At 43.7% G+C, this 24079-nt stretch overlaps 1 protein-coding gene across 2 annotated transcripts in view; it reads right to left on the reverse strand.

Moving 5' to 3' along the window:
• Window positions 1-6327: 6327 nt before the first annotated feature.
• Window positions 6328-24079, reverse strand: part of ECT2L (epithelial cell transforming 2 like) — a 73139-nt gene continuing 55387 nt past the window's right edge. For both annotated transcript variants that reach the window (XM_077486752.1, XM_077486753.1), the window contains 3 exons: window positions 20395-20483; window positions 13199-13371; window positions 6328-7679 (listed from right to left, as the gene is read on the reverse strand). In XM_077486752.1, the coding sequence (XP_077342878.1) occupies window positions 7549-7679; window positions 13199-13371; window positions 20395-20483 (393 nt within the window). In that variant the 3' untranslated portion in view covers window positions 6328-7548. The remainder of the gene's footprint in view (window positions 7680-13198; window positions 13372-20394; window positions 20484-24079) is intronic.

Below are 24079 nucleotides of genomic sequence, written 5' to 3' on the forward strand. Positions count from 1 at the left end.
GCAAAGAGAAAGGTCGCTGAAGGGGAGAATAGGGAGGCATTGTGAAGTCATCCCCTGGCTACAGTGAAGCCGCAGAAACAGCCACATCTCCCTCCGTGTCCTTGGCAGCATGGCGGACCAGTGCCATCTTGTAGACCGCCGGAGTAGAGACAGCTGGTTTCTGCAGCTTGAGCAAATAATCCATGCCACAGACAGTGCGTGTCTATCGGCGATACGGTCTTCTGTGTGCCTGGGGTACTGGTGGGTACCAGAAATGTGCGGTAAAATGTAGTTTGTGGGCTGCAGGGTAGCCCCTGGCCAGGAGCTCTAAGAGCAAGCGTCTTAATGCCGCCATGCCGAGACCACCGCCACAAAGATCTTTTCAGGTGCAGAGCTGTTGGTATTGCCTTAGTTCTTGCCCCATCCCTGACAACTCACTTTGTGGGTAGGCTGAGCATCAGGAGTTACCTCACCTGTTTGGCTCTTTTTGTTACCTTTTGAAATTTCAGTTTCCGCTGGTTCCTACCGCTGAAGGGACTAATGCTAGGGAAATGAGTGCGGACATTCACTGGGTGCATTTAACATTCTCTTCACTGCTGCTCCTGTATTGCAAAGAGCTAAGTAAAACTCTGCTCTCTTCCATATGCGCACCTACAATTACCGTGGTCATCTGATGCCTTCCAACCCTCACCTGGCAGCAGTGTTTAGGTTCTGTGAGTACCAGAGGCCTTACCCTATACCCTGAGCTTACATTGTTTTATTGCCAAGCAGTTTCAAATATCTGGTTCTAGACACGGGAATAATTCCTTTGTACCAGGCGCACCCAGCTCATGTTCTATTAATTAAAGTCTCTGATGCAGACAATGTCCCAAGTCTAAAATCAAGTCCTCTGGTCCTCCTATTTTTGGAGCCTTCCTGAGCTTGGGTTGGGTATAGCAGCTTCCTCTACCTCTGAAGGCTTTTGCCACAGCCATGCATGTCTTTTTGTTCCAAATCTATAAATGTCTTTAGATTATTCTTGACTCCCTCATAGTCACTCTATTCTTTAACCTAAAAAAACAAAAAGAAGAAAAAAGGCAAAACAGACACGCCACTACTTCCAGATGAAAGTCCTTAATAATCTCTAATGACTGTTGCTCCCAGTTTAGTGGGTAGATACTCGGGTGCTCCCCACCCCCTCTTAAGTTGTCCTTAAGTTATCTTCTTGGGAGTTTGGGCACCCCCTAAACTTCCACTGCGCAATATTCAACCTTTAGTCCCGTATCTGGTCGCCAGTATGGTTTTTAATTACTAGTAAAGGTACAAGAGACAGAAAGAAAGGGGGGAACAAAACGATTCTTGCCGAGCTGTCCAGGCTATACCCCAGATTGGACTATGTATTAATAGAGCATCAATTAGTGACAAACCTCAAAAAGGCAGAAATCAGGCCCATAACCCTGTCAGACCATGCCCCAGTGGAAATACAGTTAGAGGTACAAGGAGATAAGGAGATTGGGAGAACGTGGAAGTTGAATGACTCGCTCATCCAAGATCAGGAAGTGTGCAGTAAGATAGAGCAGGAGCTGAAGGCCTTTTTTGATTTAAATGATAGGCCAGAAACCCCCAGAGCTATACTCTGGGAAACACACAAAGCAGTCATAAGGGGGAACCTGATTGGGATCGGAGCTGGGAAAAAGAAGGAGAGGGGGAAAAAGAAAGCTCAGCTTTATAGGGAGATTCAGGAATTAGAGCAAAAAACTAGACCTAAGGGGCTCAGGGAAAGACAGGAGTTGATAAAAAAAAAGAGAGCTAGAGGAATGCCTAGAACTGAAAAAGAAAGAAAGAAATGAAGTCAGCATTTCATAAAATAAATAAGGATAGATATCAGTGGGGAAATAAGCCAGGCAAATGGATGGCAAGAAGAGTGAAGGAACATAAAAACAGGACTTACATCCTGAGGATAAGAGATGGGGGGGGGGGGGGGGGGAGATGCGATTTGCCACCCCGGAAATCGCAGAAAATGTTCACGCTTACTATAGCACCCTCTATAACATAAACCCCAGAGGTGGAGACATAGTAAAAAAGAGAGAAAGAATAGGGAGGTACCTCCGGAACCTGGACTTCCCCAAGGGGGAAAAGGAGGCTATGGAGGCACTGGAAGCCCCCATATCAATAGAAGAAGTTACAAGAGTATAGCCCTGGGGGGAAGTCCGGGTCCCGATGGATACTCTATTCTGTACTATAAAAAGTTCCAGGAGTATCTAGCCCCTAAGCTCTGTGAATATTTTAATGCAGTGGGAGTCGGGGAGAGCTTCCGTGAGGAGGCTCTTCTCGCCCATATTACTTTATTATTGAAAGAGGGTAAGGATCCAGCAGCTCAGGAAAGCTATCGCCCTATTTCGTTACTAAATACCGATATAAAGATCTTTGCAAAAGCCTTAGCAGACTGAAATTACTTCTACCGAAATGGCTACATACAGATCAGGTTGGGTTTGTCCAGGGACGGGAGGGGAGAGATAATGCCCTAAAGTCTATACTCTTGATCCAGGAAGCCACCAGGACGGGTATCCCGACAGTACTCATGTCGGTAGACGCCGAAAAGGCTTTTGATAGAGTGGATTGGGAGTTTATATATGAGACATTGAAGCACCTGGGGTTAGGGGAGAAGATGATGGGATGGATCAGGTCGCTATATACTCACCCGACGGCAAGAATCAGAGTGAATGGCTCCCTGTCTCGCCCCTTGGAATTATTCAACGGGACGAGGCAGGGATGCCCACTCTCTCCACTCCTGTTTGTAATTACTTTGGAGCCCCTCCTGGTGGCAATCCGGAGGAATCCGGACATTCAGGGCATTCGGGTGAGAGAGAGAGAATACAAAGCATCTGCATACGCAGATGATGTATTACTTTATATAACCCGCCCAAGAACAACTATCCCGACACTCCTCAAGGAATTAGAGCAGTATGGGAGATTATCGAATTTTAAAATAAATATGTCTAAGTTAGAGATCTTGAATCTGAATTTAACAGAAGTAGAACAGAGAGCCATTACAGCCCATCTGCCGTTAAAGTGGTGTAAGAGAGAGCTGAGTTATTTGGGCATAAAATTGACAGCTCAAACGACCAATCTGTACGAAGCTAATTATATGCCCCTTCTCAATAAAATCAAAGACCAGCTGAACAGTATACAATACAAAACACTTACGTGGTTGGGCAAGATAAATGCAATTAAAATGTTTATATTGCCAATGGCAATCTATACATTTCAGATGGTACCAGTACCCCTCCCCTCAAGTTATTTTAGTAAACTAAAATCTGTAGTGGTGAGGTTCATTTGGGGGCATAAAAATACACGTATTGCTTATAGCACTTTGGTGAAAGATAAAGATAGAGGAGTAGCAGCACTGCCAGAATTTAAAAAATATTATGAAGCAATAGCAATCTCTAGATTAACGGATTGGCTTCACAATAAGAAAGAGAAGGGCTGGGTGGAGTTAGAAATCACACTGAGTAGGACAGACACAGGTAAGATGATATGGATACCACCTCAGTTTCGAGATTTAGGAGTAAGCACGAGCACTTTAACAATAAACACATTAAAAATTTGGGACAAAATAAATAGGAGACATGCGTGGAGCTACAATTCTCCACTAATGTCTCTTTTAGACACAAATTATTTTTCACCTGGGAAGGAAGAGCATTTATATTTCAGTAGGTGGGCAAAGAGAGAGGAAATAACACTGCAAGATGTGATGAAGGGGAATAGCATATGCACTTATAGGGAGATTTCACAGGAATGGGGGCACAAACCACTAGATAAATGGAGACACACGCAAATCTTACATTTTATACAAGGTTTACCAAAGCCACTACGAGGTATAACACAGCTTAGACCGTTAGAAAAATTGCTAAGATCACCGCAGAGCTTAGAGAGAAGGATATCCAAAATATATAAAATATTAAGACGGGAGGCGGATTATGGGTACCCGATTTATCTTGAGAAATGGGAAAGGGAGTTAGGCCCAATAAGAAACGACGAGCATAGGGACAAAATAATTAAAATGACATACCTATTACCAAAAGATGTACAAACGATAGAAATGTCTTACAAGGTATTAGCAAGGTGGTATATGACTCCCCAAAGGGTACAGAAAATCAGAGGAGAGGAGAGTTGCACGGCATTAGGGACTTTTAAACATCTTTGGTGGGACTGCCCTAAAATAACTACTTATTGGGATAAAATTATAGAAATAATATTTGTGATAACTGGGGATAGGATTGAAAAACTCCCATGGACTTGCCTGTTCCATGATACAGAGAAGGGGGTGGCACAATATAAACGATCACTAACCCCATACTTGCTGAATGCAGCAAAAGCCTTGATCCCATGCCACTGGAAAACCCAACAGGTTCCAACAGTAAAGGAATGGGTTAGGAGGATTGAGCGGATAAGATTAATAGAAGAGTCAATACACACGATGGAGGAAACTAGGGAAAAATATCAGAAGACATGGCAGCAATGGTTTACATTTGTGAAAATGGAGAGATATTGTTTGATGCTAGAGGGTAATGAAGATTGAGAAGGTGTGGTGCGAGAGAAGGGGAGATGGGGGGGGGGGGGTTTCTTTCCTTTTTTTTTTTTCTGTTGGGTTAGGGAGGGTAATGTTATGTTATAGATAAATGGAATGGTAAATATAGCAGTTCAAGTTATATATGCCTTAAAAGATTGATATTCTGTATAAGTATTTTTGAAATGTATTGTATTAAACTTTAAAATAAAAGATATATAAAAAAAAAAACCTCATCAGCTGGCTCAGCAGCATACCAGGAAAAAAAAAAAAAAAAAAAAAAAACAAGCATGCTCCACACCTTCCCCTGCAGATTCTGTATATGATCTGCCTGTGGCAGTAGTGGGCTCTGAGTTATCAGTTGTTAGACTAATTCAATGTCACTTTAGTCCCTATTGGAAGAGCTTACATCGGAGGAGTCGCACTCTCCATTACTCCCAAATTGAAAGGGGCTCTTTTTGACGCGGTGCGCACAAGACTAGAGGGTCAGCCTTTGCTGCTTTTAACAGGGCTGTTCCCAGTCTTGGGTCCTCTAGCACTCCTAGGACCACCAAAAATGTCTTGGTGCACACACTGCTTTAACCCCTGTCCTCAGGACCCAACAGGCCAGGTTTGCAAGATAACTAAAATACATCACAGGTGATATAATTTTACCACTCAGTGATTGCAGTATTCTAGTCTACACCACCCCCCCCCCCCCCCCCCCCTTAAGGTAATACTTAAAATCTGGCCTGTTGGTGGGTCCTAAAGATAGGAGTTGAGAAACACTGTAACAAGATGTTTGCACGCTCCAGGCATTTATTAGCCCTGTTTAAACATAACTTTGTTAAAAAGTGGTCTGCCCCCAATGTAGACCCAGCAGTGTGCCATTGAACAACCACCTTTCTGGAAGAAGACTCACTTCCTCTTAAGGACCCCACTGACTAGCAGCTGGTGGCCCACTCTATAGCTCTTTTTTTCACTGGAAGGTCCCGATCGTCACCCTATCTTAGCTGTGACATTGGCTGACTGGTGAAAGCCTGATAGAAGCAACTGATTACTGCTGCACTTGATCCCCTGGCCATAGAACATTTGGAGCAGATGACTTTCTCATCTCATTTCCCACATAAATCTTCTGTTGGCTCACAATACCTTGGTTGTGTTGGCTTGTGGAACCTGTGACTGAAGCCCCCCCACACACACACTCTATCAGATTTTGTGCTGATTTTTTCTTTCAGATTTACCAAAACCATATAATATGAGGTCAAACCTTAGGCATTTCAATTTGTATGCAATCAGGCAGGCCCTTGCACTACATGGTTTTGGTAAATCTGAAGACAAAAATCAGCAAAACATCTGATGAATATTTGCCTCCCTACCAGGAATGACCATATATTGCCAAGAAATCAACAAACATGCAGTTTGGTCATCAATACCAAGCAAGTTGGAGGGGATAGTGTGTGTATGTTCCTGAGACCCTTATCCAGATGATGAAGGAGCACCCAACCCCCCCCCCATATCTGTGCGATCCTCAGGATTCCCGTTACAAGTGCCAAGCAAGCAAGAGGAGGGCATAGGAGCAGATTAGCAGGCAAGTTTTTTTTTTTTCCAATTGGGAAAATTTTACTGGCACAGTAGTGATAAAGGCAAGCTCAATGTTTTGCATCTGTTTAGCAATGACACTTAATGGTCTCCCTCACTGATTGCAACCTGTATATTAGTTTGCTTAATCATGAAGCCCTGTACAGTCTACCTGACGGCCCCTACCCTCCAAGAAAATAATAAAGCAATGTTATACCCAAAAATACACACATCATTAATACATTTCTTGATTTCATTTTTATGTATTATACATTTAAAAAAATGTAATAAATATGACATTTACTCGCTCCACCGTCCATCTCCTGAACCAGACGCTCCTGTTTTCTGTAGCAGCTGCATGTACATGACTGGGAACTGGCCCCTAGACATTATTATAGGGTTTTAAATGTGACTTCTAGTTTTCTACAGGTTTTGTCATATAATTGTAAGTTTATGTATACGTTTAACCGCCTCACTCCCGCCTGCCATCATATGACGTGACGGAATTTGAGCGGGTATATCTGAATGATGCCTGTAGCTACAGACATCATTCAGATATTTTTGTTTTCAGCCGGAGATTCCCTACGCCATAAGAATGATCATAGTGGCTCACTGCTACGATCGGTGAGTCGGACAGAAGATCCGCCGGCCCCGGATGTTGATCATGGAGATTTCCGCCAGTCCAGATGGTCGCCAGAGTCTCTATGATCATCGGAGGCCAGGCGCGATGTTATGACTTCATACCCATCCTCTGCATTAAAAAAACTGCGTCGCTTTGGCTGGGAAGCGTGATCCTTTTTTTTTTTTTTTTACTTCAGGCTTCCCAGCCTAGTGGTGGGATGTGGGGTCTTATTGACCCCATATTGCACTATAAAGAGGACCCCCTGTCATGTCATATGCCAAAAGTATAATTAACAATATTTTTTTTTTTTAAAGCGCCCCTGTCCCCATGTGCTCGCACGCAGAAGCGAATGCATACGTAAGCCACGCCCACATATGAAAACCGTGTTCAAACCATACATGTGAGGTATCAACGTGAACGTTGGAGCGAGAGCAATAATTTTGTCCCTAGACCTCCTCTGTAACTCAAAACATGTAACCAATATGGGGATTTTTAAGTACCGAACTTTGGTGCCATTCCACGAGCGTGTGCAATTTTGACGCGTGACATGTTAGGTATCTATTTACTCAGCGTAACTTCATCTTTCAAAATATGGAAATTGGACTAACTTTACTGTTTTGTTTTTTTAAAGCACAAAACTGTTTCCCAAAAAAACGCATTTGAAAAATTGCTGCACAAATGCTGTGTGAAATAAAAAGTTGCAACAATCGCCATTGTATTCTCTAGGGTATTTGCTAAAAAAAAACATATATGATTTTACATGTAGCAGAGAAATGTCAGAATTGGCCTGGGTGGCAAGTGGTTAAAGAAAAAACTCCAGTAGTAAAAACTGGTATGGTTATTTTGTTTCAATGCTGGCATGGATAGTACTCTGACATGAAGAAAGCAAAGTGACCTTTTCCTCTTCTGTTTGTGTGGAACAAATCCACCTTCGCTTAGGTCCTTGCAGAACAAAAGCATTCTTTACATCTAAAGATTTAAAGAAAATAATGTTTAGATAATTAAAAATTGCTGGTAAATACAATAACAATTACATTAATAATTGTGCTGGACTCAGTTACCATTGATCTTATCGAAGTCAAAGTTGCAACCTCTCAGACAAGTCATTTTATCCAGCGGTCCGGGGAACACCCTAGAATGCTGAAAACCATCGCACAGTATTGCAAAATGGTCAATGCTTTAGAGAGTTTCTGTGCAGGGCATGGATGTAGTATATATGGATAGTGGGGCATCCAAATTTGCTTATATAATATATGAACTGTGCCTTTTGGCTCTTGTGTTACTATGCATCAAATCTGGTCAGGCACCAACACCAATAAACCTTTAACACAAGGATGGGTATCTTTAGTTCAATGTTGTAACTGCAATTTTTAACTCTAATTAGGCCTAGCTGAAAATAATCGTCACTTATTTGAAACTGAAAATCCTTGTGCTAGTGTTTTTAGCTTTGTGAATTAAGCTTTATGCATAGCAAACATATCTAAGCTGCCGTGAGATGCTACCTATGTTAGATATATTAAGAGTCACCAAACGAAGGACCTACAAATCTTTATAGCTAAACCAATAACACAAAATATAGATTAGAAAACGAGTAAATTAGATCTCAAATGATTTAAGGAATTGTGTACTTGCTGAAATAGGACTGTCCTTTTTAAAAGATAGATTTACCTTTTTTATGAACCCTATTGACTGTATGCACTGATCAAACACACATTTTCCAACATTCCCGTTTAAGAGAAGTTCATCACTAGGTTGACTCCTCTTGAATGGGAATGACCATAGATAAATTAAACCTGCCAAATTTCAATCCAGCTATGGCCAGCTTAACACTAACCCTCCCTAATACTTATGAGCTAAAGTGCACAACCTTCTGATTCAAAGATGTTCAATGCTCATCTAAGGACTAGGGTTAAGTGTATGTATGTAGACATTTGGTTTAAAATGATCTGTGTCCATTGTGTGACCATCTATTTTTCATGTGTGCAGTGAGGATCATAAAACATATACATAAGAAACCTAGGGACATTGGATACCAAATGTGCAGTACACTTGGTGCATACACAGGCATTTATGACATTCATGTTTCAGGGCAAGAAGAGATGGGCTATTTCATTTCATTTCTTCTGATGTCACTTTTGTTGTGACCACTTGTTAGAAAACTGCCGCTTCTATCAGAGGCTGGCTTTATGAAATAGCCCCTTTAAAGGGGTTGGAATCCCTTAAGGTTTTTCACCTTAATGTATTCTATGAATTTATGTGAAAAACCTTCTGTAGTGCAGTAGCCCCCCAGACCCCCCCCCCCTCCTTTACTTACCTGAACCTGATCTTCCCAGTGATAGGAACGAGCACAGCAGCTCCAGCTGCTGTCTCCGGTCCTCATTGGATTGATCGCAGCTGTCAATCAAATTCAATGATGCAGGTAGAGGGACAGAGTCCTGCTGTCTGTGTCAATAGATGCAGCCGCAATACTCAGGGACGCACCCACACAAGTGCCCCCATGGAAGGTGCTTCTCCGTGGGGGCACTTGAGAAGAGAAGCCAGGAGCACCACTGGGGGACCTCAGAAGAGGAGGAACAGGGCCACTGTGTGCAGGTGAGTATTACATGTTTGTCATTTAAAAAAAAAAATACTAAAACAAACCTTTACAACCCCTTTAAAGCACTCTTGTTCCTTTATCAAATATGGCAAATTGGACTTTAAACTGCATAGCAAAAGATCTGTTATACAATCCCTGACTAAAGCTTGGATGATCACATTTCACCCCCATCGAGTAGTAACATTGAACTCCAGCTTTAACTTCAGTCTTGCACAATTGCATATGCTCCTCTCCTGTACTGAATTTGGGTACTCTGCATTGAGCTTCCCACAGTGTGAATTAGAAGCTGCCTCATTTCCTAACTGAAGGATGTCAAGCATCCTTTTACTCTTTGGATTTCAAGTCTTTCAATAATGGAGGTTCATCACCACATATGGGAGTTACATAAAACAGTCTGCACGCAAATCCAGTCTGCACAGGAACACCCACTCCTCCAGAAGGCATTTTTATATTTCCATAACCCTTCCAAGAGCATCTCTGCTTGTATCAGGGTTGATGGCTCTTGAGAAGAGTACTAAGACATGGTGCTGTAATGGTTTTGTGAAGCTATGTAAAAGCACACTGCCAACCCTTCCCACCAGCCATGATCTGCATGCATTGCACAGAAACCCAATAATGATGTCGCAGGGTCTAAAATAATTTATGGAATGAAAATAGAAAGGTTATATTAAAAAATGTAATTGGCATGCTTATAGGGAAGGGGGGAGAGAAAAGAACCAGGGAAGGTAACATACAGGTGCATCTCATAAAATTAGATCATCAAAAAGGTAAAATTTAATTTATTGTAAATCAATTCAAAAAGTAAAACTCCTTTATTTTATATAGATGCAATACACACAGAGTGATACATTTCAAGCATTTCTTTCTTTTGATGATTATGGCTTACAGCTAGTGAAAACCCAAAATTCAATATCTCAGAAAATTAGAATATTACATAAGACCAATAAAAAAAAAAAAAAAAGGATTTTTAATACAGAAATGTGGGCTTACTGAAAAGTATGTCCATATAAAGTATATTATGCACTCAATACTTGGTTGGGGCTCCTTTTTCATGAATAAATAGGCGTGGCATAGAGGTTATCAGCCTGTGGCACTGCTGAGGTTATATGGAAAGCCAGGTTGCTTTGATAGCAGCCTTCAGCTCGTCTGCATTGTTGGGTCTGGTGTCTCAGCTTCCTCTTGACAAAACTACACAGAATCAATACACAAACAATACCACACAGTGGACCAACACCTGCAGATGGCATGGCTCCTCAAATCATCATGGACTGTAGAAAATTTAGCATTTCATTTGGAAATCAAGGTCCAAGAGTCTAGAGTAAGAGTGGAGAGGCACAGAATTCACGTCGCATGAGGTTTATTGTGAAGTTTCCACAGTCAGTGATGATTGGGGGAGCCATGTCATCTGCTGGTGTTGGTCCACTGTATTTTATCAAGTCCAAAGTCAGCGCAGCCCTCTAACTAGGAAATTCTAGAGCACTTCATGCTTCCCTCTGCTGACCAGCTTTATGGAGATGCCGATTTCATTTTCCAGAAGGACTTGGCACCTGCCAAAATTACCAGGACCTGGTTTAATGATCTTGGTATCACTGTGCTTGATTGGCCAGCAAACTCACCTGACATAAACCCCATAGAGAATCTGTAGTGTATTGTCAAGAGGAAGATGAGAGACACCAGACCAACAATGCGTAAGAGCTGAAAGCCACTATATCAAAGCAACCTGGGCTTCCATAATACCTCAGCAGTGCCTCAGGCTAATTGCCTCCATGCCACACCACATTGATGCAGTAATTCATGCAAAAGGAACCCCGACCAAGTATTGAGTGCATAATATACTGTACATGGACATACTTTTCATAAGCCAACATTTCTGTATTAAAAATCCTTTGTTTTATTGGTGGTATGTAATATTCAAATTTTCTGATATACTGAGTTGGACTTTTTGAATTGAATTACTGAAATAAATTAAACTTTTTGATGATATTCTAATTTTATGGGATGCACATGTATATGCAGAATAAACTTCAGGTTTATTAAATATAATGGGCAGCTTTACTGGGCACAGAGGAGCCAAGGCTAGAGGATAATCTTCTAACTTTGGTGGCCCCAGGGGAGATGTGCAGGTCCTCAGTAGTTTTAGGGCTCATGCTAAATATACCATATATGAAAGAGTAACAGGATTACTTAAAGGGGTTGTAAACCCTTATGTTTTTTCACCTTAAAGCAGAGTTCTGACAAAAAAAATTAAGTCAGCAGACAAATACTGCAGCTGCTGACTTTTAATAATCGGACACTTACCTGTCCCATGGTCCAGCGATGCAGGGGAATGAAGCCCCGCTCCTCTCCACGACGCCGGCATTGTGACTGTGGCTTCACAGCCGGGTACACACTGCACTCTGTGACTGGCCAGGCAATCATCTGGGGCCTGTGACATGTCCCAGATGATTGCCGAGAGGGAGGGGGGAGAGATGAGCTGGAAGGAAGTGGGAGCTAGAAACCTCTAAAAAATAAAAAAAAGGGGGGGGCTTCTGCTCCCTCCCCCAAAAAAATGACATGCCAAATGGTCTCCTTCCCTTAAAGCGGAAGTTCCATTTTTGGGTGGAACTCCGCTTTAATGCATTAAGGTGAAAAAACTTCTGTCACTGACCAGCCCCCCATTTACTCACCTGAGCCCGGTAATTCCCATGCCAGAGATGTGCTCTTCCCCTCTGCCTGTTGTCTCCGCTCTGGATTGGATAGATTGATAGCCACGCAGCCATTGGCTCCTGCTGCTGTCAATCAAATCCAATGATGTGGGCGTCTGCGCTTGAGTCTGGCATTCTATGTCTAGGGACGCAAATGCTGGACTCGGGAGCAAGCCGGCAAGGTAACCCCCAGGAGCGCGCTTCTCCTAGGGGGTTATACAATGTGGGGAGGAGCTACCAGCACTGCCGGGGGGACCCCAGAAGTTGAGAGTCGGGGCCACTCTATGCAAAAGGAACTGCACAGTGGAGGTAAGTATGACATGTTTGTAAAGCTTTGCTTTTTAAAAAAAAAAATCACTTTAAGGCTGGGTTCACACTTATGCGAATTGGATGTGGGTTTCCTGGCATCCAATTCGCATGACATAAGAGTGTGACCGGCTCTCACAACTCTGGGGTGGCCGCGTAGCACACAGCAGAAGGATCCTGTGCGTCTTTGGCTCCGTTTCAAGTCCAAATTCATGCAAAAATTTGGACCGAATTCAGACCTGGAACACTGAATGGGGATACATCAGATCCGCTGCTGTGCCCCACGCTGCACATCGCATGAACCCGGCCTAAAGGAAATCTGTAAGGACAGAAACATGGAAGCTAACATTGCTGACCTCCCCCTTGAAAACGCTAGTTACTGACCTAGAACATGCATGTAAGAAGTCAAAGTGAAGGTCTTGATCTGCAACTTTGTTCTGACTTAGTAACGCACAGAATACAAACCATTTCACTGCATTTTGTACCTCAGGTGGCTGGACCATTCTTACTGGTTTTCAAATACAAATTACAGGCTTGATTGTTTGTGACCCCAAACTATATATTTTCTGACAGCACAGTCCATGTTAAAGAATTAGTAGATGGCACTGTCCATTCCATAGTAATTACAATGATGTTTATGAAAACCTTGTTTTCTCTAACAAATACCATAAATCATTATTGCACACCAATACAACATAGTCTCAAAATGTGCTACTAGTAGTTTTGTATTTTATACGCAACTTATTTTCTTAAGCAGAGGTCAGCAATAAGAGCCTCCATATTCTCTACACAGGTTTCTAGTAAGGTTAGGCCTGCTAATGAAGAATGTCTTTGTAGAATTAAATACCTTTTAAGTGGTTTACATTTTCACAAAGATAAAATTAAATTGTGCGTGAACCTACATTTAGTGTCCGGAATGTCTTCCACTAGCAATCGTGGCAAAGAAACGGAAGCCATAAACTGGTACGAGGATGATGGTACGTGCCTAAATGGTGTATAGAAAATGTGACGTCTGGATAGAACGAGTGCATCATTGAAAAGAAAGAGACATAAGTCACTGATGTGCTCATAGATCCTGTGGAAACAAAGGAAAGCCATTCTGATATATCCAGACAGCTTAAGTGGACCTTGTATACAAGGTACAACTCTGAACAAGCAGTGACAGCGCAGTTATAATGCAGCACAGACATATAATCATCAATGAAAAATGTCTTTAATGATATTGTTTTACAGTGCAACATAAAACAATTTATATTCTGTCATCCTCAATATAAAACATATCCTTTATGAAAACCATGACTTCACTCTCTTTCAGAGCCAGCATTTGTAATATACACTGTATTACCAAAGTAATTGGGACACCTGCCTTTACACATATGAACATTAATGGCATCGCAATCTTAGACAGGTTATCCTATGCTGGCCATTGTTTGGCTTTTTTTTGTTGCCAGAAGAAAATAAAACTATGCTCTAGGTGTAAAAAAAACTTCCACAGGCATCCCAGTATTAGTCCGTAGGGTTCAATATTGAGTTAGCCCACCCTTTGCAGCCATAACAGTTTCAACTCTTCTGGGAAGGCTGTCCACAAGATTTAGGAGTGTGTCTGTGGGAATGTTTGACCATTCTTCCAGAAGTGCATTTGTGAGGTCAGGCACTGATGTAGACGAGAAGGCCTGGCTCACAGTCTCCGCTCTAATTCATCTCAAAGGTGTTCTATCCAATTGAGGTCAGGACTCTGTGCAGGCCAGTCAAGTTCCTCTACCCCAAACTTGCTCATCCATGTCTTTATGGACCTTGCTTTGTGCACTGGTGTGCAGTCATGTTTGAACAGGAAGGGGCCATCCCCAAAGTGTTCCCAAAAAGATAGGCGCATGAAATTGTCCAAAATGTCTTGGTATGCTGACACCTTAAAAGTTCCCTTCACTGAAACTAAAGGACCAAGCCCAACTCCTGAAAAGCAACCCTACACCATAATCCCCCTCCACCAAATGATTTGGACCAGTGCACAAAGCAAGGTCCATAAAGACATGGATGAGCAGGTTTGGGGTAGAGGAACTTGACTGACCTGCACAGAGTCCTGACCTCAACCCAATAGCACACCTTTGGGAGGAATTAGAGCAGAGACTGCAAGCCAGGCCTTCTCGTCCACATCAGTGCCTGACCTCACAAATGCGCTTCTGGAAGAATGGTCAAACATTCCCAGACATACTCCTAAACCTTGTGGGCAGCCTTTCCAGAAAAGTTTTAGCTGTTATAGCTGCAAAGGGTGAGCCAACTCAGTATTGAACCCTACAAACTAAGACTGGGATGCCAGTGGAAGTTTTTTACACCTAGAGCATAGTTTGTTTTACTTTCTTCTGGCAACAAAAAAAAAAAAGCCAATGGCCAGCATAGGATAACCCCACCCACAGAGATCATACCTCCGTATCTTGCTAGTGTTCTCATGAGTACAGTAAAACCTTGAATTGCAAGTAACTTGGTGTGCGAGTGTTTTACAAGACAAGCAAAATGTTTTTATAAATTTAAATTGAAAAGCGAGCGATGGCTTGATATAAGAGTAGCGTCATGTCACAACTGAGTATAAAAGAGAAGAAAGGCACCTCTAAGTTTAGCAATATGGTTACATTTAATGAAGGTACAACATTTAGCAACTCACATGGTTGATGATTAAAACAGGCATATCTAAGTATGTAAGCATCCAGGGTAAAGCTGTTCACATGGACCGTAATCTGCACCACCATCAATGTCATCCCTTCCATGTGTGCTGCAAGTCTCACTTTCAGATCACTCTACTGCAGGGTAGTCTTCCTGGTCACAATTGCAGACTGACAGTGGTGAGAGCCAGCAGTGCAGCGGATGGTCTATGTGGACAGCTTTACCCCAGATACCTGCATACTTAGATGTGCCCATTTTAATCATCAACCATGTGAGTTGCTAAATGGTGTACCTTGATGGTCACTCTGATAGAGCTCTAGCATTTCTTTGTGGAGAGAGGAGAACCTTCCAGAAGAACAACCTTTGCTGCAGTACTCCACCAATCAGGCCTGTATGGTAGAGCGGCCAGACGGAAGCCACTCCTCAGTAAAAGGCACATGACAGCCCGCCTGGAGTTTGCCAAAAGGCACCTGAAGGACTCTCAGACCATGAGAAAGAAAAATTCTCTGGTCTGATGAAACAAAGATTGAACTCTTTGGCCTGAATGGCAAGCGTCATGTCTGGAAGAAAAAAGGCAACTCTCATTACCTGGTTAATACCATCCCTACAGTGAAGCATGGTGGTGGCAGTATCATGCTGTGGGGATGTTTTTCAGTGACAGGAATTGGGAGACTAGTCCGAATCGAGGAAAAGATGAATGCAGCAATGTACAGACATCCTTGATGAAAACCTGCTCCAGAGCCCTCTGGACATCAGACTGGGGCGAAGGTTCATCTTCCAACAGGGCAAAAACCCTAAGCACAAAGCCAAGATAACAAAGGAGTGGCTACGGGACAACTCTGTGAATGTCCTTGAGTGGTCCAGCCAGATCCCAGACTTGAACCCAAATGAACATCTCTAGAGAGATCTGAAAATGGCTGTGCATGAGGCTCCCCATCCAACCCAACGGAGTTTGAGAGGTCCTGCAAAAAATAATGGGAGAAACCGTCCAAAAATAGGTGTGCCAAGCTTGTAGTATCATACTCAAAAAGACTTTAGGCTGTAATTGGTGCCAAAGGTACTTCAAGAAAGTATTGCACAAGGGCTGTGTATCCCATGTACAAATACTTATGTACATGGGATTTTTTTTGTTTTTTATTTTTAATAAACGTGCAAAGATTTCAAACCAACTTCTTTCAAATTTTCATTATGGGGTATTGTTTTCGGAATTTTGAGGAAAATAATGAATTCATTTTGGAATAAGACTTTAACATAACAAAATGTAGAAAAAGTGAAGTGCTGTGAATACTTTCTGGCTGCACTGTACATTTGGAATGCAGAATTTCATGGCTCACCTGGGCGCACTATGGGACAAGAAAAAGAAATGGAACATTTACTCCATTCAGACGGAGTATGGTTATGTCATACCTGTAATTCTGAGAATTAAATGGGGGTAAATTGTTGCGGTTGCTTATTTGTAGCTTTTTTTTCAAATCTCGCTCATGGTAGCAGGTGGGAATTGTTACTTTGCACTCACAACAACATGTCCTAATCGTTGCCATTCATTATATCCCCTATGTTGTGTGTTCAGGTCCCGCCGCAGAACTTGCGTATCGTTCGTCATGCACAGTGCCACACCACATTCTTCGGATACGTTGCATACCCACTACAGACCTATGCCAACCCAGTCGCAAGGCCATTGTCATAGGAGGATTAGTTACCATGTTTTGTCATGTCAATTTGTAGTATCACCCATACCATGTGTTTGGATCCCGCAGTGGAATCATTCGTATGCACTTCTCTCATTCCATTTTCCACACCAAACTTTGTTGTTTTGCCTCGTGCAAGGCACCAAGCCACACTTTCCCGTTATGTTGCACTCCCACCACAGCCTGCCGCGAACCTCTCGCATGGCTCACTGTCACAGGTAAGATTCGTTACCACATTCTTTGTCGTATCAATTTGTTACCATTCCTTGTCTCCCATGTTGTTCGTTAGTTACCCCTATGGAACCTACAAATCGAATAGACGTTGTCCTCAACCCTTATTAGGGGTGTGGTAAGCCACCAAACAAGCCAGGTGTTTCTATCCTTTTCTCAGTAACCCAACTCTCATTTGTTGATACCCTTGCAACCATGCAAATCATCTTGGCAACCTGAGACCCTTGCAAAATGCAATATCACAGGGATATGCAATTAGAGGACCTCCAGCTGTTGCAGAACTACAAGTCCCATGATGCATAGCAAGACAGCCATAAGCATGACACCCAGAGGCATGATGGGACTTAGTAGTTTTGCAACAGTTGGAGGTCCGCTAATTGCATATCCCTGTAATATCGTCTCAGCAGCCTCTCACTCATTAAAAAACCTTTGCCACCATGTAAACTTGGCCCAGTAACCTGACCCCCATTGAGGCACTTGCAACTATGCAAAATTGTCTCATCAGACGGACACTCATTTGAGACCCTTGCAAACGCAATACTGTCTCATCAACCTGACATTGTAGAGACCCTTAGAACCACGCAATATTGTCTCAGTAGCCTGACACTCACAGAAGACCCTTGCAACCACGCAATATCGTCTCAAAAAAAACCTCATACTCATTGAGACCCTTGCAACCACATAATCTGGTCTCAAAAACCAACATCATACACATAGAAACCCTTGTGACCATGCAATATCCTCTCAGCAAACCAGACTGAGACCCTGGCGACCATGCAATATCCTCTCAGCAGTCCAGACGGAGACCCTTGAAACCACGCAATATCATTCCAAAAACCAACATCATACACATCGAGACCCTTGCAACCATGCAATATCGTCTCAAACCAGACAGACCCTTGTGACCATGCAATATCGTCTCAGCAAACCAGACAGACCCTTGTGACCATGCAATATCGTCTCAGCAAACCAGACTGAAAACCCTTGTGACCATGCAATATCGTCTCAGCAAACCAGACTGAGACCCTTGCAACCACACAATTTCATCTCCACAACCTGACACTCACTGAGACCCTTGCAACCACGCAATATCATCTCCAGTAGTATAAAACACTTTTCGGCACGCACCTACATGCAAACCCGCATACAAACTAATTTGCAAACACATCTCAGTGGCACCCAATCAACCACACAAACACGTGGCGGCACCCAGTTGGCCATTTATCTCCAATGGCATGCGGGACACTCATCTTTCTCTGTCTTTCTCCACATAAAAAATAGGAGGGGAAGAACATACAGTTCGCATCTTCACCAGGGTCAGTCGCACGACAGGGGTGGGCCAGTTCATTTCAGGTAAAAGTCACACCAGGCCCACTGTCAGACGGTTATCCACCACCTTGATGGCTTCCTGCTAATCAAACAACCAGGCACACCACTGGCAGATCTAGACAGTTTGAGAATAGTGTTCAGCTACCTAAACGTGCCCATAGCTGAGCATAAAGTGGAAGGCCTGGCACGCTCCATCCCCTTCCTAGGTGTCACTCTGAACACGCATGCCATACAGGCTAGCCTTCCTCCCAACGAACTAGCCCGTACCAGGACAGTTATCCACAAATTCACCCGATCACAAGGGTGCACCATGAAGCAGTTGCAATCCTTACCAGGGATGCTGAACTTTGCAATGAGGATTATTCCTCAAAGATGGTCCTTTATATCATGGCTTTTAGTCTTCCTCACACCAATAGCAGACTTAGCTATGTGGGACAATTTCCTCACCAGCTGGAACGGCATTTCAATGTCCATCCCGGCAATGTCAGCCGAGCCACCACAGGTGGTCACTGATGCCGCAGCCTCCACAGGCTTCGCGGCCATTTTTGTCCACCACTAGTTCGCCAAACCTCGCTGCTCTTGCAGGTATCACTCCATCGCCAGTTTAATATATTCTGTAGACATATTCCAGGCAATGCAATATCGCAGCTTATGCGCTGCCTGTTTCAACTTTACTTCGTTTTTCCAGCTGGAGCCAACTGAACGACTACTCCAACCCCACCCTGCTCGTTGCCGACAATGGACAAAAATCACACCTTGCCAACTCAACCCAACTCATCAACTAATCCTTGGCATGCAACACACAGAAGGCTTATCTAACAGCTGGGAACAACTACTGCAAGTTTTTGGCCTACTGCCCCAAGGCAACAATAGGTGACGTTGGACATGTCCTAGCCTTCATATCATATTGCCACACGCAGCTAGCTCTTTCTCGCAAATACCGTCAGGCTATACCTATCTGGCGTCCAAGCATTTTTGTCCTTACAGGACCCCAGCAAACCGTCAGTATTCTTGGCCATGCATCAGGTCCTTCCTACGAGGCATACAGACACACCAACCCATAGCTAGTGGCAAACGCTTACCTATCACGAGTGCCATCTTCAGGGACATGTCTGAAATCCTTACTCATTTTCTGTTTGGGTCTTCGCCCAGTCTAGCCATCAATGTGGCCATCTACGGTCCTCTACGACCTATTGAATTTGCTGTCAATGGCTCCGGCAGTCAGACACTGCTCCAACGCCACCCGACTCGCTTTCGAACCATTACACACTTCATCTTACAGTCTCCAAAACTCAACAAACCGGCCCCCGGGGGTTGACATCAACCTGTTTCAGACTAACAACACCTGGTGCCCAGTGATGATGCTCAATCGGCTACTGTCCCATCTACCCAGCCAATCTGATGGTAGCCATTGCTACCCTTTCTGACCAGCCCCCTGAGTAGCAGCCAGTTTATCAGGCATGACAGGATCCTCCTAAGCAACTTAGGCTTCAACCCCAGTCAGTTCTCTGGACATTCCTTCCGGATGGGAGCAGCTTCAGCTGCATCCCAGCATGGAGTACCAGACCACGTAATCAAGAAATTAGGCAGATGGAAGTGCAATTTCTTTGACACATACGTCCCAAATCCTCAGGGAATATGGCACAAGCCTTCACGAAGCGGGCTCAATAACCACAAGAATCAATAAAGAATTATTCCCCTATCTGAGTATTTTGCCCCCTTTATTTGGCATACCAACCAGACCACCAAAGCACACCTCAGGTCTATTTATGTTGTAAGTCTTGTCGAGTTTATGCGATCCACATCTCTCTCAATCATAGGGCCATGACCATAAATAAGGCCAGTATGGTGGCGTGAATTTATGGGAGGAGCCTGGAGGGTATTTAAGCAGCCCACTCGCCCATGCTCTTGGTTGGTTCCAGTGCGCGATACCCTCCCGCCCCTCCCTTTTTCAGGGCACTTATCAGCACATCCTTCTCCATAAACTACCCATTACTTATCTTGAGTATGCCCCCTTTTCTTGGCATACCGACCAGACCACCAAGGCACACTTCAGGTCTATTTGTCGTAAGTCTTGTCGCATGTTTATGTGATCCACATCTCTCTCGGTCATAGGGTCACGGCCATTAATATATAAAAAAAATATATATATATACACGCACACACACAGAGTATATAAATCATACATATATTACCTCAATGATGCACTTATCTCCTCACTAGCACATTTAAGCAGATCCACATCTTGTTTGTAAATAAGATGTCTGTTAGCCTCTATTAGATTCTGAAACAAAGAGCAGCAGCATTTTCAGAAAAATCAATGTACAAAGACTTCATGAAAACAGTATTTTTTCTAAAGAGGTGCAGAATGTTTGGAGATTAAGTGATACCCTTTATTGGCTAACTTAAATAATTAAAGATGCATGCTTTTGGGATAAATTCCAATTTCAAGATAGGCTTTATACCCTGTTCACACCAGTGCGATTTGACAGTTCCAAATCGCATGACAAGTCACACCCCATTGCCGACCCATGTTGCAGCTTTTATGAAAAAAGATTCCTGCACTACTTTTTTCTGATTTCATTGCGACTTGCATAGACTTCTGTTAACTATTTGCCAATCAGCCGCCTTCATTATACTGCAGCTGGTTGACTCGGCTGCGCAAATCAGCGTAGCTGTTTGACCGCCGTTTTAAGAGGCACTAGCAGGCGCACGCGCCGCCTGAGCTGATACGCGTGGTCAGTGGCTGCAATGTCCACCGGCCACCGCAGGGATCGGTCAATGTAAACAAACAGATCCCCGTTCTCACAAGGAAGGAGAGAGAGAGAGTCTGTTCCTACTCCCTGTCAGTCCACTCCCCCCCAGTTAGAAACACCCCCCTAGGGAACACTTAACTCCTTGATCTACCCCTAGTGTTAACCCCTTCCCTGCCAGTGCCATTTATACAGTCATCAGTGGCTATTTTTAGCCCTGATCACTGTATAAATGTCACTGGTCCCAAAAAAAGTGTCTGATCTGTCTGCCGCAATGTCTAAGTCCCGCAAAAAATGTTATAATAAAAATGCCATAAATATATCTCCTATTTTGTAGACTCTATAACTTTTGCGCAAACCCATCAATATACGCTTATTGCGATTTTTTTTTTTTTTTTTTTTTACCAAAAATATGTAGAAGAATATATAGTGGCCTAAACTGATGAAGAAATTTGTTTTTTATTTTTTAGTTTTTTTGGATATTTATTATAGTAAAAAGTAAAGAATACTGTTTTCTTTTTTTTTCAAAATTGTCTGCTTTTTTTGTTTATAGCGCAAAAAATAAAAAAATGCAGAGGTAAAGAAATACCACCAAAATAAAGCTCTATTTGTGGGGAAATAAAGGGAATCCTTCCGGCGGCTGAAGTGGTTAAATGAAGTCACAAGCCACAATGAAATCGGCAGTGCAAATCGTACGGATCTGTGGCTTTTAAATCGCAATTTCAATGCCACACCAGTGTGAACCATGGCTTACACATTATATTAAGCCAGAAGAAGGCATCTACCGTATATACTCGAGTATAGGCCGACCCGAATATAAGCCGAGGCCCCCAATTTACCCCCAAAAAAACTGGCAAACTTATTGACTCGTGTATAAGCCGAGGGTGAGACATGCCTGTCCATCCCTGTGTGTGTGTCCGTCCATCCCTGTGTGTCCGTCCATCCCTGTGTGTCCGTCCATCCCTGTGTGTCCGTCCATCCATCCCTGTGTGTGTGTGTGTCCATCCATCCATCCATCCCTGTGTGTGTGTGTCTCCATCCATCCATCCATCCATCCCTGTGTGTGTCTCCATCCATCCATCCATCCATCCCTGTGTGTATCCATCCATCCCTGTGTGTGTGTGTGTCTCCATCCATCCATCCATCCGTGTGTGTGTGTCTCCATCCGTGTGTGTGTGTGTGTGTGTGTGTGTGTGTGTGTGTGTGTGTGTGTCCAGCCTACCTGCACCTACACCCGCAGCAGATCGCAAAACGCAGTGCGGAAATGAATAGGGTTTGCAGTGTTAGCTGCATGGCAATATAGTGTGAACCAGGGCTGAGGACCCATTCACTTTGGCAGGGAAAAGGGAATAGTTGAGTCGCAGATTTATTCCCGCTGGCCACCCACACAGAGAAGACCATTCAGCAGCCACTTTGCGTCATAGCCACGACAAAAATCCCATCATGTTTAGTGGGCAGTACAGGTGTGTGTGTGTGTGTGTGTGTGTGTGTGTCCAGCCTACCTGTGTCCCGAGCCTTTGTCCCGAGCCTCCGTCCCGTGTCGTGCCTTGCCTTGCCTTCGTCTCGTCCCGTCCCGTCCCGTGCCGTGCCGTGCCTTGCCTTGCCTCCGTCCCGTGCCCTCTTCGTCGGCGGCCATTGTAAAATTCAAAAGCCGCGCCTCCTCCTTCGCCTGTGATAGGCGGAACACTGAATTTCCCAGCAGCCTGTGTTCCGCCTATCACGGACGTCGTATCATCCTCGTCCGTAGTACGAGGATGAGCGGATGCCCGTGATAGGCGGAACACAGGCTGCTGGGAAATTCAGTGTTCCGCCTATCACAGGCGAAGGCGGAGGCGCGGCTTTTGAATCATAGAATGGCCGCTGTCTGTCTGCTCGACACGCTGATCGAGCGGGCAGACAGCGATGACTCGAGTATAAGCCGAGGGGGGCACTTTCAGCCTCAAAAAAGAGGCTGAAAATCTCGGCTTATACTCGAGTATATACGGTAAGTAATCTTGAAAGCTTACATCTTCAATAACTTTGGCTCCGTGCACACTAGTTTATTTTTAAGCTCCCATGCACATTATTGTAAGCTAGAAGTGTTTTTCAAGCTTCAGCTTATAGGAGCAGAAAAAAAGGCCTTTTTTTTCCATTTTTGGGAGTGATGTGCCAGCAGAAAAAATAGCTAAGCACTGGTTTCCAGCTTTTTTGTTTTTTCCTTAGCCAGCAGCCCACTGGCGTCCTTAACAATCAGTTTATAGCTAGTTGTTTAAAAATCAGAACAGCAAGCCATCTACTGCGTCCTTAACAACGTAGGACTCATCAGCTGTCAGCATGGTTCCCCACTGATAGCTGAATGTAAACATTACACGTGCCATTGAGGAAAAACAAAACAATGCGGGGTCCCAATCCATACCAGTCCCTTTTTGGTCTGGTACATATTTTAAGGGGAACCCCACACCCAAATTTTTATTAAAAACCTTAGGTCTCGTATAGATTTTGGAGGGGAAAACCACACCAAAATGATTTAAAAAAATAACGTGCCCCCCCCCCCCCCCCCCAAATCCATACCATACTCTTATCCAAACATGCTGCCTGTGACTGAGTGGCCCTGCCCCTTAGTCTATTTAGCAGTGTAGTGTAATTCCCAGGTATATTCTAACATTTTCTTATTTCGGCAAATGAAATAATTCTCCCTTCAGGTACAATTTGTGATAGTTTTTTAATCCCAAATCTAGTCCATGCCCCTGGATCTTGGATGGAATCCAAATGTGGGAGCTCTGGATTTCTCCATAGTGGAGTGTTTGGGGATAAATCCCCTCTCAAATGGTCCTCTTTTGCCATGGCTGCTCTCCATATTTTTACTATCGTAATCATCGAGGGAGTCAGATCTGGAGCCGCGATGATGTCACTCCCGCGCATGCGAGCGGGAGCAGCCAGAAACAGCACAGCAGCTGAAGAAACGGCATGAGCGAGCCGTTTCTTCACAGTGCATATACTAATGACATTGGCACATGCTGATACAGTGAATATCTCCTAAACCAGAGGTCTCAAACTGGTGGCCCTCCAGCTGTGGCGAAACTACAAGTCCCATGAGGCATTGCAAAGCTGACAGTTACAAGCATGACTCCCACAGGCAGAGGCATGA

Source organism: Lithobates pipiens, unplaced genomic scaffold, assembly GCF_037356315.1.
Source record: "Lithobates pipiens isolate NorthernLeopardFrog02 unplaced genomic scaffold, aLitPip1_a1.2 Scaffold_18, whole genome shotgun sequence".
Classification (NCBI taxonomy): domain Eukaryota; kingdom Metazoa; phylum Chordata; class Amphibia; order Anura; family Ranidae; genus Lithobates; species Lithobates pipiens.